At 43.1% G+C, this 16,187-nt stretch overlaps 1 protein-coding gene across 2 annotated transcripts; it reads right to left on the minus strand.

Annotated features, from left to right (window-relative positions):
- Nucleotides 1-249: 249 nt before the first annotated feature.
- Nucleotides 250-15,983, minus strand: slc6a9 (solute carrier family 6 member 9). Of its 2 annotated transcripts, XM_069684087.1 has the most exons (12): nt 15,907-15,983; nt 15,177-15,453; nt 13,207-13,339; nt 11,921-12,055; nt 11,708-11,811; nt 8,382-8,619; nt 6,851-6,985; nt 6,668-6,767; nt 3,288-3,388; nt 2,510-2,680; nt 658-785; nt 250-609 (listed from the first exon to the last, which is right to left on the minus strand). In XM_069684087.1, exons 1-12 carry the CDS (start codon nt 15,914-15,916, stop codon nt 531-533), a joined length of 1,611 nt encoding a protein of 536 aa, XP_069540188.1. In that variant the 5' UTR covers nt 15,917-15,983; the 3' UTR covers nt 250-530. The 2 variants fall into 2 exon arrangements, with proteins under 2 accessions (XP_069540188.1, XP_069540187.1); XM_069684086.1 differs by having other exon boundaries at nt 250-785.
- Between the last annotated feature and the right edge of the window lie 204 nt (nt 15,984-16,187).

Below are 16,187 nucleotides of genomic sequence, written 5' to 3' on the forward strand. Positions count from 1 at the left end.
GAGCACATTTCAACAGCACCTCGTATCACTACAAGTCTCCAGCTGTCAATCGCTGCTGACTCCAAACACACCCAGCTAACAGAATAAAGGAGAACAGTGTGTGTCTCTATGTTGCTGCATGCACAACACAAACACGTGCAGCGTCACATCTACTGTACCTCTAACTGCATATGAAGATGACATGTACAAGTTTTACAAAAAAAGGAAAGGAAAAACAAACTGCATTATTAAATTATGTGTAACAAATTAACAACGCACCCGCACGCACACACTAACATACACACAAATCTTTTGGATGATGACCCAATTTTTTCTTCCTTTCGTTTTTTTTTTCTTCGTTTATCTAGAGATAACGCACAGATAGATAGAAGAGGTTAGGATAGATATAATAAGCCCTTACAATATGTAAAGGTCTCCAGCGAATGGGATCTCCCCCACAGAGGACTGTGGGAAAGTGGGGTGAGGATGGAGGAGAAGGGAGGGGGAGAAGGAGGAGATGGTGGGGGCCGCGCTGACAGAGCGGGTGTTGTCTATGCGCTGGGGTTGGGGTTGTTGTGTGTGTTGGTGGAGCCGTTGCTTCCCTGGATGGTGAGGCTGATATCATCCTTCCTCTCCTTCTCTTTCTCCTTCTCCTCCTCCTTCAGCTCTTCCTTCAGCTCCTCCTTCTCCTTGAGGGGTCGAGCCTCAACCGTGTCTTCGGAGGCCATGGGGGCGTAGCGGCCTGTCCGGTGCTCCTGCAGGGCGGGGCCCCACTTTGGATGTGATTTGCAGGCGTTCTTCAACCGCTGAGATGGAAAGAGAGGGAGCGACAGGTTATTCAGAGCAGCAGCATTATGGAGGGAAACTGACCACTGAAATAAAGATACATCAAGTTAAGTCAGGATTAAGTTGGATGCATTTACCCTTCTTAACAAAATATATACACTCCAGAAACACAACTGCTTTTAAAATCTCTTTTACTCTTGCACAGACTGCAGCAATGCTTCAGCTTCCATCTCAACTGCTTACATCCCTCCGGTTATTATAACAGTGCATGTACATTATTTATGACTGACACTTCAACAAATAAAATCCACTTGCTTTCATTGCTTAGTCTTTGAATGTTAGTTTATAATGCTTTCATTTCTTAAGCCTAACTTCAACAGGCATGGCTGTGTTCACGTTACAGACCATATACTGTTTAAAATAAGTAGACATGCTGCACCATTGAGTGCAGCACTTTGGTAATCCCCATCTTGTGTTTTTTGGAGCCAGAACTGACAAACAGTGACCATGTTAAGACAAGAGGGTGGATACACATTGCTGCATCTCTATTTTTGTTGACACTGCGACCAATCAGCCATAACATTATGACCACTGACAGGTGAAGTGAATAACGTTACAATGGCCCCTGTCAGTGGGTGAGATATATTAGGCAGTCCTGAAGTTCATGTTTTGGAAGCACGGAGGCTGGCCCGTGTGGTCCGATCCAACAGAAGAGCTACTGTAGCTCAAACTGATGAAACAGTTGATGCTGGTTCTGATAGAACACACAGAGCATTGCAGTTTGTTGTGTGTGGGGCTGCGTAGCCGAAGACCAGTCAGGGTGCCCATGAAGAAGAAGAAGGCAAGCCGTCAGAGGCGGTGTGATGCTTTGGGCAGTGTTCTGCTGGGAAACCTCGGGTCCTGCCATTCATGTGGATGTTACTTTGACACGTTCCACCTACCTAAACATTGTTGCAGACCAAGTACACCCCTTCATGGAAACAGTATTCCTTAATGGCAGTGGCCTCTTTCAGCAGGATAATGCGCCCTGCCACACTGCAGACATGCTTCAGGAATGGTTTGAGGAACACGACGAGTCCAAGGTGTTGACTTGGCCTCAAAGTTCCCCAGATCTCAATCCAATCGAGCATCGATGGGATGTGCTGGACAAACAAGTCCGATCCATGGAGGCTCCACCTCGCAACTTACAGGACTTAAAGGATCTGCTGCTGACGTCTTGGTGCCAGATATCTCAGCACACCTTCAGAGGTCTAGAGGAGTGCATGCCTCGATGGGTCAGGGCTGTTTTGGCCGCAATATTAAGCAGGTGGTCATAATGTTTTGGCTGATTGGTGTATAAATATTTAATCCTGCTGGTATCGGAGAGAACTCGGCCGATGCTGAAGTCCAGGTATCGGTTTCAGAACATCCCTAGAATTAACGTATTATAATGTCTACTATGTTTTGATGACCCATGGGAAGTGCACACATATACACACTTTTTTTACACTTTCATGATGCACAATAAGAAAATTACTTTATTTGAGGTTGCATGTAAAAAAATGTATTTTTAAAGGGTCATACCAACTCTATCATACAGTGTAGTTAAAGGCATTGAATTGTCAACGGCTCATGTAGCATGAGCATAACTGTGTCAATTCAAAAGTTTTGTTCAAAGCAAATGTTCAATAACACGTCTACGTCCAACAATGTATGATCCGTGCAATTCAAAGGACTGCATAAACAAATGTGGGTGGTGCTGTACCTCTCTGAAGGTGGCTCCTGGGGACCTGGAGATCTTGTAGAGGGCATAGATGGGTATGCAGACCACGGAGGACAGAGCCATGGAGAAACCGATAGCCAGAGACCAGCCGGGGTACACGTAATCGTTGTAGGTGATGGGCTTGTACTGGATCACCGTGAAGATCAGGATGAACTACGTGGACACAAGAGAGGCGGTGAATTATTGTTTAGAGCAGGTGTTTGAAAAAGTATCTGCGGGACCAAAGATGATGCAAACTGAAGAAACTCCAGGTGAAATCTCTGTAGACTTTTTGTAATCTAAAAATTCGAGTTTTCACAGTTCTAGCAGAGGCCCTGGAGAGAGAGGTATCAATCTGTGTAGTGAAAAGTGAGAAAACAGAAGTGTCTGAAATCTGACCAGTAATCCACAACAATGCATTTCTTGGTTGGCCCAGCAGCTTAGTGGGCTAATGCTGAGGCCTGTTTGGGAAATACCATTGATATCAGCTGCATGTGTCCGTTTCCCAGACAGAAAGATTTGCTTTTAGAGTTTTATACTGGAGAACAAACTGTAGCCAAACAGATTAGAGCTGATTGCAGCTCATATGTAGGTCATGTTTGTAGCAGTGTGTCAGCAACACAGGAAAGCTAAGAACCTCATCAATCAACAATCAGAGCTCCAAATACCTGAATGTTTCCAGAGACAGCTCGGTTACATTTTGATTACAGGTTCAATCACGGCGACTGTGGTCTCAGATAAGCAGCTGTGTGTGTGTGTGTGTGAGTGTGTGTTCACTTACAGAGATAATGACGGGAGAGATGAATCTCCAGCACACTTTGAAGAAGAGAGGAGGAGGGAAGCCCAGCATCATCTCAACATCTTTAAAGTAGTTCTTGTGACCTGCAAAGAAAACGCAAAATGTTATGGAGACAATGAAAGTAGAGCCTGGGTGTTGGTGCTCCACGGCAATTATATATCTTCAGCCTGTGATTTTAAAGTAAACCAAGAGTGTTTTTTTTGTATTGAACTGAATCTATCTGGGATTTTTTTTCCTATTGGTGTATTTCCACTAACTCTGGTGACCTGGGCTGCAGTCAGGTGTCCATACATGAACAGGGCCACCAGATGGGCTTGATTCTTTGGATGATCAATGTTGGATGTCCAAACTAAACGTTTCAAATCTGTAGGTAAAAGTATGTTGGAGTAATCCCCAGGCTTCTCAGCTCAGTCTGCAGGCTGCTGTGAACGCCAGGTTTCACAGTTTTTTCTACATGCTGCACTTTGTGACGTCACAGGCTTCAGAGAGCTGGCCAATCAGAAGACTGCAAACACTTAATAAACACTCAAAGCACTGGGCAAAAAGCCATTAAGTTACCATCATTGTTACATCATTCAGAGGTCTAATCTCCTGACCTGTGACAACCTTGTGTGTCTTGCTGTACTAGTGTACAAAGTGATCAATAATCTGGCTCCTCCCCCACTAAAAGAGTTCATATCACCGTGCTCAAATAACGGGAGGACAACTAGGAAGACCTACAGATGTGAGTGTGCATTACAGCACAGATCTACTGAGTTTGGCAGGTCAGCTTTCTCTATCAGAGCTAAGTTTTGGAACTCTGTACCAAGTTACATAAGAGGGTGCTGCAGTTTGAAAGATTTTAAACGTAAGATGAAATCATGGTTGAAATCAACCCAATCATGGACCCATCACACAAACGCAAACTTTTGTGTTTTAATCTGTGAAATGTTGTTGTTGTTTAGTGAATATGTACTGTCTGGTAATTGTGTATTTATTTATTTATCTATTTTACTTGTAATTGTTTTATGTTTCCTGCCCAAGGACTACAGATGCAAATTAGCTTATAGCTAACTCTCGAACAGCTAAGCAGCTGTGTATTGTCCCTGTCAAATAAACAAACAAAATGTAAAAAATTAAGAAGAAAGCGGGCTTGTTGGGGCGGGGTTTCTTAAAGGGACAGAGCTGACTGAGTAGTTTCAAGCAGAGGCTGTATGAGGGCCTGCTCAGAGCACCAGTGTGAGAAAAATGAGTTTTTAACTGTAAATGATGCTAAGCTACTCCACAGGCATCACAGAGTGAAATATGAAGCTTGAAATTAGCATAACACCCCACCTTTAAGAACATTTAAACATTGAGACAGATTGATATGTGCGTACGTTAGCTTGTGTTTTATATAAAATTATGTTGTAGGGTAAGGCCTGAGTGAGTACAACGCACAAATCCATTGTTAATTTGGAGGGTCAACAGTACTTACAGGGACTGGACTATGACTGTGACTTACAGCTGCTGAAATAAACCACCGTTCAGACTGCTTTGATAGCACAATTCCTAATTCATAATGAAATACATTTGTTTTGGTCAGGCTTTGGAGTTGGCTATAAATAACCGCGAGATATATTTTATTTGAGATAATATCAGTCCTCTTATCTCCGCTTCCATTTTATTTCCCCCTCATTGTCTCAGGACAGCCTGACTGCAGGCTTCTGCTTAACGAGGCAGACGAAGTGAAAAGTTCACCAGAGCCTTAAGAGCCTGAACAGTTTAACCTTTTTGTACAAAGTGTACCCTTAAGTGCTGGTCTGTTGATGTCTGGCAGCCTGTTGGTTACTGTAACAGGGCAGATTGTCACTACTATCCTCACAGAGGGATTCAATCTTTACAGCCATCAGGTTTTTTTATTTGAGGAAGCCCCAAAATAATTCCATTGTGCCGTTTTTGGGGGGGACGCCTCTGGCACTCGTTTTATCTCAGTCATCTCAGAGCTGATATCAGACTGTGGGTCTGTTCCCTACATGCTGATTTGCTTCTGAAACAGACCATGGTGTATGGGGGGAAATGTCTATCATTCACATTAATACTACCTTTGAATATATCCTCAATGGCACCTTACTTCTTTTGTGATATGTATCCAGTGTCTGTGCCTTATAGAAGGATGTGTCAGGATGTGTAGCCTAGGGGGCCATAACTATCTTAATCCAGCCCTGTAGCTGTTTAAATGTGCAGTGCGTGCAAAAAGGAGAGTAAGAGAAGAAAAGTTTTTTTCGTAGTGTCTATGCACACACTGAAAAAACATGTCCTCAGGAAACAAAGCACACCCTGACTGGCCTGTTCAGACAGAAGTATCTTTGCATCTTGTACAACAGAGTTTTTTTGTGGGGTGTGTTTGTTTAAATTGGGAATATGGTGGCGGATTTGTAAGAAAACGCACATTTTATATTCAAAGAAGCTAGAAAATAATAAATGTAATCATATATTGTAACTACTGACAAAGTGAGGAAGAGTTGTGTCCTCTCCTTTGCATCTGTCTCAATCTTTTACTTTGTCCTTGCTTGGCAGACTGACATGTACTGTATATATCCTGGGGACTTTCTATTATCTGAAACTATCACTGGATGTAATCATTATGTTAAGGGATAGCAAATCATCAATACATATAAGAAAGGTAGAAAACCAAACCACACGGTCAATATAAATTCATATTAAAGAGCAGCTCCAGTCACGTTTTAAGACATATAAAATGCTCTGCTTGGAATAATAAATTGTGTCTGATGTATTTTCTGCAAAATATGTTTAATTACCTTGTAAAAATCCTCCCAAGGCCCACTATGTACTACATCTCTCATTTTGTAAAATTATAGCCTGAAACAAAAAACGTCTCTGCCGTCATTTAGTGGCAACTTGTTGAAACTTAGATAGCTTGAAATGTAGTAATTAGTAGTAGTAACGTTAACGTTAGCAGTCAGTCGTGAGTTTGCGAAAATGACGATGACGGTTACAGCTGGCTCGTGCATCGTCAAAGTGGTTGCCATAGGTTACACATAATGATATGCATAGCGTCACCCCGTCCATTAACGGGATTGGCTCCTTAGGTTTGTGACGTCTCAAACCTGCCAATCTGAAAGCGTGTTGTTCAGCCTGTCCTTGGTACACTGCAGTTTAAAAGCAGACAGGCCCAGCCATGGAGATGACTGCTGATGTTGTCCCTGATATGTCTTGTAGCGCATGAAGAACACCACATGGAGATGTTTACAAGGTTAAACACTCGAGTCTCACTGGAGGGGGGCTTTAATGTTAATGTGTCCTGCATATACATACATTTAAAGCAGCAGTTCTTGTCATAAATTTCAACAAAAGAATATTCACTGTGTTTCCTTCCTTACCATAAATGTACATGACGCAGATGCACATGATGCAGGAGATGATGACCAGAGAGAAACTAGCAGCATAGTTGTCCATCAGCAGCAACCAATAGATTCCTGCCTGCACACAGTAAACACACAATGAGTGAAGGCTGTGAGAGGAAACAGGCTGCGTTCAAAGATGTGCATGTGTTTGGGGCTTACCTGTGTCGTTAGTGGCACGCCCAGTAAGAATCCAACTATAGCCACTGACAGCGTGACCACAGTCTTGTTCCTCATGATCCAGTCTGTGCCGATCTCATCGACGATGGCCGTCACAAGAGTCTCCAACAGACAGAACTAGAAGAGCAGGGACCGAAAGGACTCAGTGAAATGAGGGATGAGATTGGACAGATGGTTGGAGACGGTTTTTCATGTGAACAGTTTAAACAGCCATTGCTGAGAGATGAAGGGTGTTCATTATATTATTAATATTTAAACGCTTAGTAATTCAAATGTTTTACAACAGTATTTAATCTTAGCGGCTACATATTGATCCACTTACTGCAAGTTTCAGCTCTATATTTATTACATAACTCGATTTAAAAAGCCTTTGTTATACACAGGCTGATAAATCATAACAACAGTCTACAGTCCAATAGCAGCTGTGTGGATTCATCCTCATGAAAACATGGATATCTGCACCAAACTCCTTTGAAAACCATCCAACAGTGGTTAATATACAGCTCAAAAATGAAGAGACCACTGCAAAGATATATTTTTTATAGGTTTGTGTTTGTGTAAAATGAACTTTTGTTTTATTGTAAATAACATTTCTCCTGCTTCCAAATAGGTCTTTTATTTGCAGAAAATGGCGACTGATTAAGAAAAACTAAAGATGCAAAAACAGATGTTTTTCAGAGCTCGAATAATGCAAAGAAAACAAGTTCATGTTGACTGTATCCGATGGGATCCGACAATGTGATGGAATAACCTGGTTTTTAATAACAGTGTTCATGCATCTCAGCATGCTCTCCACCAGTCTGGTTTTCAATGGGGTTCAGATCTGGATTGGGCTGACCATGAAATGTAGAGAGAGATGCTGATTTAAGGAACATTTGGAGCGGTCTTTTTTCCGGAGCTGTATTTTTGTACCAAAGAAGTGAAATGACCAACAGACTCTGCAATCCTTAGAACCATTCCTCTTACTGGCTAAAACTTCCTTGGGTGTCCTTAACATGATTTTTTTGTTGCTGATGTAGGTGATGAAAACATATTTGTATTAGACACACATTCAACACACATATCATGAAAGGCATACCACTTCTGTCTGTATGACACCTGGTAATCTAAAAGACAGTCTCCTCGAATCAGTGATAAGTGTAGCAGTGAAATAACACAGCATAACACAGATCAGCTTGAGCTGTATGGAGTCTGCCATCATTGACCTTAAATGACAGATAACACAGTTCCTGAAGTACGCAACTCCTGTTGGTTCTAAAATGTGTACCGTATGTCCAGTAAGGATACTGTCATGTATATCTGTGATCATTTAAGCCTTTTGTGTAGTTTTAATTAATCTATCAGGGAACATGCCCCTAACAGAGAGGCCCAACTGCTCCAAGATCAAGATGAGCATGAAAACAAAATGTAAAAGTATGCAGTCTTGCACTTATCACTATATTTACCCCAAAAATAATTTATAATATAACACAAATAATTCAAGTGTTGATGCGTGGTCAGATTCCTGCCTCACCTGAGTCCCCAGTCCCAGAAGGATGAGCATGAAGAAGAAGAGCAGCGACCAGAGCGGAGAGATGGGGAGCAGAGTGAGGGCTTCTGGGTAGGCGACAAAGGCCAGGCCCGGGCCGTGGTCGGCCACCTCTGACACGGGGACGTTCAGGTTGTGTGCCATGAAGCCCAGGATGGAGAAAATGACGAAGCCGGCGTACACGCTGGTCGCACAGTTGGTTATGCTGATGATGATGCTGTCTCTGTACGGAGGGAAGAAGAAACGAGTTCGGCTTTAAGCAAACTGCAGGAACAACAAATCTGACATGAAGTTACATATAAGTGCATAGCAGTTTTTGCAATGTCTCAAGGTAAACTTGCTCCAGGAAATCTTCCTTTATAAGAGCAATTCGCCCCTGGAACAAACAGCTTGTACATCAGCTTGTGGTTTCGGCCATTCTACATTCCTACAACACCCAGAGTGCATTGCGCCTCTCCCTCTGAAACAAATGGCCCAGGGAGAGATGCTGGAGTGAAATACGACTGTTTCGCTGCAGGCAACGGCTCAGAGCGGTACAGTCAGAAATACAACGAGAATACACCCGTGGATCGTCTAAAAAATCTTCAGGTCTGCAGTCTACATTTCAAACCTGACGATTTTGAACGAGACATGACATCGGAGGCGGGCGTCCTAGATTGAGGAAGTGTAGTTTAGCGAGCTCCCTGGAGGTTTTCCAGGGCCCGTTGGAGAAGTGGATAGCGTCCTCCAAAGGCACAGAGTGAAATTGTATTTTTTTTCCTACCGTAATGGCATTAGCTCCCCATAATAACATGATAAGATTGAGGTTGAAAATCAGGGAACTGGCCCTTTAAGTGTTGTCAAAACAGACCTTGGTAAAGTGCACCAGAATTGATGGGATTTATGTCTCAAGGACAGAGACAAATTGCACTGAACAATTTTCTATTCTCAGTAATTACGCTGTATTTCTCTACAAAAACATGTTTCTTTAGTACAGGTTTGGTAAAAATACAGTTTGTGCTCTGAGAAAAAGAGCAGCCTTTGCTTTGTGCTCGAATTTTATATGATAGAAAAGAAGTTTGTTCAGGATTACTTTTCCTAATTGATTGAACATGAAACAGAGATTTGAGATCTCACACTGATCTGAGCTGCGTTTATTGTTTCTGATGATGTTGACTTGCATGAAGAATGGAAACTTTTTGCACTATTAATGTAGAAAGCAGTGTTCTCCCTTTCTTCCCTTGAAGTCTGCTGTCCTTGTTCTGAGCGCACGCTGCCGGAGATGTGAAGAGAAAACCTTTTCATCTCTCCTCTCTCTGACTCAGACTCGGACTTTGACTCAGATTCAACATGGGATTTATGCGGTAGCGCGTTGCTTTGTTTCCTCACATTTCCTGTTTCCTGACTTATCACAGAGGATGTCTTTGATGACTTTGATGCCGGCCCTTTTCTCAGATTCTCACAATCGACCAATCAGGCCCCTGCTCAGCCTTCCTCTCTCTGCACTTCTGCATGCGCACCGATTGGTGGTGTTACAGGAGAGCAGAGAGCGGCTCCACAGGGACGGAGCTGCAGAACACAAGCTGATTAGGTGGCCGTGCAGCTGCGAGCGCAGATAGCACAACCTCAAGCTCCTGGCAGAGGAACAAATTATATCTTCTCCTCGCCCCCTCCACCCCGACCCCCTCCCCTTCTGTCAGCATGTGTGGACAAGCTCAGCAGAGTAAATTACATCTTTTCCTTTCCTTATCTCCTCCTCTGTCCCCTTTCCTCCATCGTAACCTTGTCCTCAGCCTCCTGCTTCCTCCCTTGGTGTTTTAGCACACTGCAAAGAGACTCTTAACACAAGTCTAAAAACATTATCTCTGTGCCTCCTCCTGTCCCACCTTATCTCACCTTTTCCCCCCTTCTCTTTCTAGACAGGTGGCCTTGAAGTGGCTGCTGACTTCTTTCCCTTCTCCTCTTACATTCTCTTTCACTCCCTGGCCCTGACTCATGGAGAGGTGCCACACAGCCTGCACAACCTGAAACCACCTTTCCTCTCCATCCTCTCCTGCTCGTCTCTTCCCTCTCTCCTGAAGCATCCAGTAGCAACTGCCCTTTATGTTCTTCATGCTAGTCTTTCCTCTTCTTCTACATCTCCTCATTTTTAACGGCACAGGCTGGAACTGCTGCAGCACAGCTTTGCTTTTGGGTAATTCAACCACCTCCAATTTCTATAATTTAAATGGTGTAACTGTAGTTTAGAGCTGGGGTAGGCAACTTTCAAAACTAGTAAGGGTGAGCCACATTTTGAGAGTATCGAACCAGAAGGCTGTCCTCTAATGCCACTCTCTTACAACACATGAACGGGCTCTCCCACTACTGCTCGTGTGTTTTAGGAGTGGGACTAGCTTGCTAGCTTTAGCTTGCGGGAGATTCAAACTGTTACGTCTCAGTTGGGAGACGTTTCTTCTTGATGTCTCCACAGGCCAAAACATAGACTGTATAAAAAGATGTGAAGCCAAACCCTCTCTATCGCCCCCTGCTGACTGGCTGCAGTATAGGTAATAAATCCTCCATGTTAACAGATGGGACATGAGTCAAACTATAAAATCAAAATACACGCCAAATACATTTTTCTCAAACATGGTTTCTGTCATTATAGTTAGTTCTTATCATGCTGATTTATGTCCAAGTGTTAATTTTTCTGACAAGTTTATTTTTAATTAGTTATTTGATGCTGTCAAAATGATGATTGACAGCTCTGTTGACAAATACGGCTCCTGCAGCTGATCTGTTCCTGATTAGCAGAGTAGAGGAGGAACGGTGAGAGGAGACGTAACTAAAACAATCACTACAGTCATTGAAGTTTACATATCTGTGAACGTCTGCTTCAGACCGACACAAGAAGCCGTTAAACACGTCAGCTTTCGGGATCTTTGCTGTTTTTTTCTGGTAAGTTTAGTGTGTGTTTTGGTTAGCGGAAGTGGCTACGGCTGCTTCACCCACTGATCTCTACTGCGCAACTCTGGCTCCAAGTGATGTCACCGTCGCAAGATGGCATGGCCTATCACAGGGCTGTTTTGGCTTCAATTTTGTATAATTAGAGTAGATGGAGAAGTGTCATCCATCTATATATACAGTCATTGGGTCAAACTCACATTGACAACAAGAGTCCAGATGTAATGTTTTAACACTTGAACTTCGGAGACGGCATATTTTGTCATCTTAGGACACATCCAGGCTAGCTATCTTTATCTCCTGGCTCCAGCTACATGTTGAACACACTGATATTGAACTCTGACTCTAAGGCATGTTAGTTTTTTGCCCTGATAGCCTCGAGTACCTACCTGAAGCAGTTATTGTGAAACTTGTTATAGGAAGCCATAGTGATGAGACCGCCCCAGGCACAGCCCAGAGAGTAGAAGATCTGTGACGCTGCGTCTCCCCACACCTACAGAAACAAACACACATGTAGTTAGAAGGAGTAATAACAAGGAAAAAATACATTTCTACTTTCAGTTAATCAATGCCCATAAGTCTGTTTAAGTTAGTGTTAATACCTTTGCATCAAGGACCTTCTGCCACTGTGGAGTCAGGTAGTACTTGATACCGTTGATGGCTCCATCCAGGGTGATTCCACGGATGAACAGGATGGTCAGAACCAGATAGGGGAACGTGGCTGTGAAGTACACCACCTGGACACACACAAACAATCAGACAATGTATTAGAGACACCTAGAACTAGAAGCTTTTCAAAGCAAAACCAACAACAGTGAAAAAAGATTGAAGAATACCATAAAATTTGGTGTATAAAGCCGTTTTCCCACTGGTCATAAAACCCGCTAACACCCAGCTTTTTTGCTTAGTGGGAAAGGTTACAATCGGCATTCAGACCCGGGTCAAAGGACTCTGCAGTAGACCCGGGTCATTATCGCCTCGGCTCTGAACGGCTTTGATGGAACCACCCCTTTCTGGCACGATGCTATGCCCTGTCGGTAACTTCTGCGACTCCTCGTCATCTCAGCTACAAATTCAACCCGTCTCCGTCCGAGCAGCGCTCGAACACTGTTACAAATTTGTCTGCGCCGAGTTTGATAAACAGAGTGATAGATGCAATAAAGACCTAACCACCGTAACATCTTCGCTGTTTACTAATCCTGTTTCGTGCACATTTGTGACGCCAGACGGTGACGCAGCAGAAAAAAGACTGACAGGAAGCAGGTCTTCCTGGGTTTAAAGAATCTGCGTCAACACGCTAATTTTGAGTGGGAAAGGGGTATAAGAAGCACTTTTAATACATTTTTTTTCATCTAAAAAGTGGGCTGCGTCCTATGTACTGGTGCGACCAATATACCAGTATAAAATGCAGAGAGGTTGTGTTACGGCACTTTACCGAGGCGATGGAGCAATCTGCTTGTTGAGCGGTGATGTCACATCCCCGCATTAAACTGTTTCTGGGTCCAAACAGCTACAACGTTTAAAACAGCGAGCAAAACTAACTTGATTGTTGCTAACGATTCATCACGGACAATCAACGTTCCCATAGGCTGCCAGCTAGTTTGCAAACTCGACATGGGGAAAACAGATGGTAGGCTGTAATTTGTGTGTGTTTTAAATGTGTTTTAAATGAAAATGAACTGTGGAAATAACGTGTATACATGAATTTATTAATACATAGTTATAGAAAACCTTTTTCCCTTTGGGATACGCCCAAAAACAGACTGCGTCTTTTGCGACTTATATTCTGGATTTTACTGTACCTGTTTGTTTATATGTACAACATAGAGACATGTTTGAATATGGTGTCTGTTTTGAATGTGTGTGTGTGTGTATGTGTGAGGCTGACCTTTCCGGAGGATTTAACGCCCCTGATGAGACAGAGGAAGACGACTACCCAGGAGATGGCCAGGCAGCCCAGGATGGGGAGACGGACCTCTCCAAAGTTCCCGATGTCATCAGAGATGTTCAACACGTAATGTCTGAGAGAGAGAGAGAGAGAGAGAGAGAGAGACGTTAAGAATGCTTTGCAAACTATACATCATGTCGCGCCTCTTAATTATGAGTGTCTCAGTAATGGACTCTTGTTCCACACAGAGCAATCTAGTTTGATTAATTTGGCCTGTTTTGCTTCAATACAAACGACAGAAAATAAAGACTGTTTGTTTCAAATTGCCGCGTAAGGCTGCAACAAATTGAAATGACTCTAAACGACATGAGGATAATTATCCATATCTTCATTTCATTATTCATCCTACACATCTTCTCATCTGCCTCAGCAGCATCTCTCTTCCTGATTACATTATTGTCAGCACAAAGAGATGAAGGAGGATGAATGCAGGCTCCAACAATTGTTGTAGATCTGGCGGTTTAATAAAGCTGTGCTGTAATCAGGATTAGAGTTTATTACATGAGAGAGTATCTGAACATCTCCTGAGCCACAGACACCTGCAGCTGCAGAATGAGCTGTTAGCTGGGATTAGTCAAACAAACACCTGTCTGAACCTGGATCTTACCAAAATCGTACAAATTGTTGTGTGTATCTCACTGGAAGTCGATAAAGTAATGAAGCGACAGCTCACGTTTTGAGCAGACTCTTGGTCTTGATAAGGGCAGTGCCATGATATTGATCATGTCCTGACTGCACGCATTCCTGTGCTGCTTTCATGGCCCGTGTGTGTAAACAAAGGCGGAGGGTCGGGTGCACGCTGCTGTCTCAATGTCGTTTTGTGGTTTCAGTGAGCAAATTGAATATTTGACAGAAATATGCTGCAACTCAGACACTTTTAATTAAACACTCTCATTATTTGCATTGAGATAACAAATACAAGCAAATGCAAATGTTATTGTCAAAGCTGTTTATTCGGAGCTGAAGATTTATGGTTGATTCAAAACAAAACCCACGGCTGCTACAGTCTGAAAGCTTTAATTTACAGTTAATTAAATTCTCCCAGCAGCTGAAAGCAGCAGAGTAAATATGTGTTTTATATCTGCATATAATGATCCGCTGTGGGGACGTTGATTAAGTCGTGTGCGACCAGAACCGGGCCGCTTTAAAAAACCACAAAGAAACTTCTGTGCTTCACACGAAATGGTCAATGGTAAATGGACTGTACTTACAGTATATAGCGCTTTTCTGGTCTTCTGACCACTCAAAGCGCTTTTATGCTACATGTCACATTCACCCATTCACACATTGATGGCAATGACCGAAGTGCCAATCTCCAATCAGTATCTTTGCACATTCTTACCCGATGGCTGTGCCACGGGGAGCAATTTGGGGTTCAAATTGGCCAAGGACACTTCGACATGTGACTGCAGCAGTCAGGGATCGAACCACCAACCTTCCGATTGAAAGATGACCGACTCACAGCCGCCATGAAAGTGGTTTGTTACACAGCAGCTCTCTTAACCGTGGGAATAACTAATAAAATAGTTTACTAATTATTTATAGATTATCTTCCTATTATTGTTTTGTGCTTTTTCTCCTCTTCTGTTTTTGTTTTTCCCATTTTTTAAATGTGAAGCGCTTTGGATCAACTGTGTTGTGTGTAAAGTGCGATATAAGTAAAGATGAGTTGAGTATTAAACAATGTGCTGACAAATCAATGGACATTAGTTTTGCAGTGCTCAAAGGCTGCCAAAGTTAAGGGTCAAATCTAGTCTAATATTTGTACGCTTTCAAAAGAGGTTACTTGCACAACTTTGGGAAACTTACAAAACAAGGTGCACTATCAAACTGATCCAACTAAAACTACGGTGAGGAAACTCTTTTGGGTTTGGTTATTAAGACTGAAAAAACTTCAGTCAGAGACTTACTTCCAGTACTCCTCACTGGGGCTGGTCCTCTTGGTGCGGTTCACCACCTCGGTCACGCCTGCGACCAGGCTCGTGGTGGCGTTAGCCAGGCTGGCGTTGACCTGGTAGCTGTGTCCCAGCACCCCGCTGCAGTCCGGCGTGTTCCAGGGGTTGTTGCAGTAGGTCCATGGCAGCAGGTTTGTCATGGACATGAAAAAGTAGTAGAAGGCGATGCAAATGACCACGTTGTAATAGATCCCAATGTAGGTGGACACCACCATCATGCCGTAGCCCACACCTGAGGGGAGAAGAGAAGACGGGAGGGAGGGGACAAACAGAAGGAGAAGATGAAAACTGATTTTGTTTCTCTTCTGGACTCTGAACCCTCCATGCTGTGATGTATCTACATTTTCAAGCTTGTCAACACAGACATTACATCATTGCATGAATCCTCACTGTCCTGTTGCTAAGACGCCTAATTTGTTCAAAGCTGCATCAAGTCGAAGATTTAGTTGTTTTATCTTCCACTGCAATGAATCCTAAGTTAACACCAACTCTGCTGCTTTTAAGTCCTTACCATTAGCCTCTTAAATCTGCGTGACAGCAGAGATTGTGATCAGTGACAGTGAAACATCAGGACCCAAACCCTAACCTGAATCCTTGAATAAGCGGCCCCATATTGTACAGGATTTAGTCCCTGGAAATCGATGTTTGTCTGTGACCTATGCAACACAAACTCCCTGACACTGACCTTTGAACATGGGGCTGATCTTCCACACTCCCAGACACCCCTGGCTGGCGAACTGACCGAAGGACAGCTCGAGGAAGAAGAGGGGAATGCCGCAGAACACCAGCATGATGAAGTACGGTAGCATGAAGGCACCTGGAGGAGAGAGGCAACAGTCATGAGTGTGTCTGAGTTCTAGGAAGAAGTTACATTTGAACGAACAGCATTATGACTTACATACAAAATACAATATTTTAATATGTGTGCAAGTATTGTGGCTTTTTTATTTGTGCTACGTTCCTTTC

This window comes from Semicossyphus pulcher, unplaced genomic scaffold, assembly GCF_022749685.1.
Source record: "Semicossyphus pulcher isolate SPU_LCO1_2020_fin unplaced genomic scaffold, fSemPul1.0.p SCAF_7, whole genome shotgun sequence".
Lineage (NCBI taxonomy): Eukaryota > Metazoa > Chordata > Actinopteri > Labriformes > Labridae > Semicossyphus > Semicossyphus pulcher.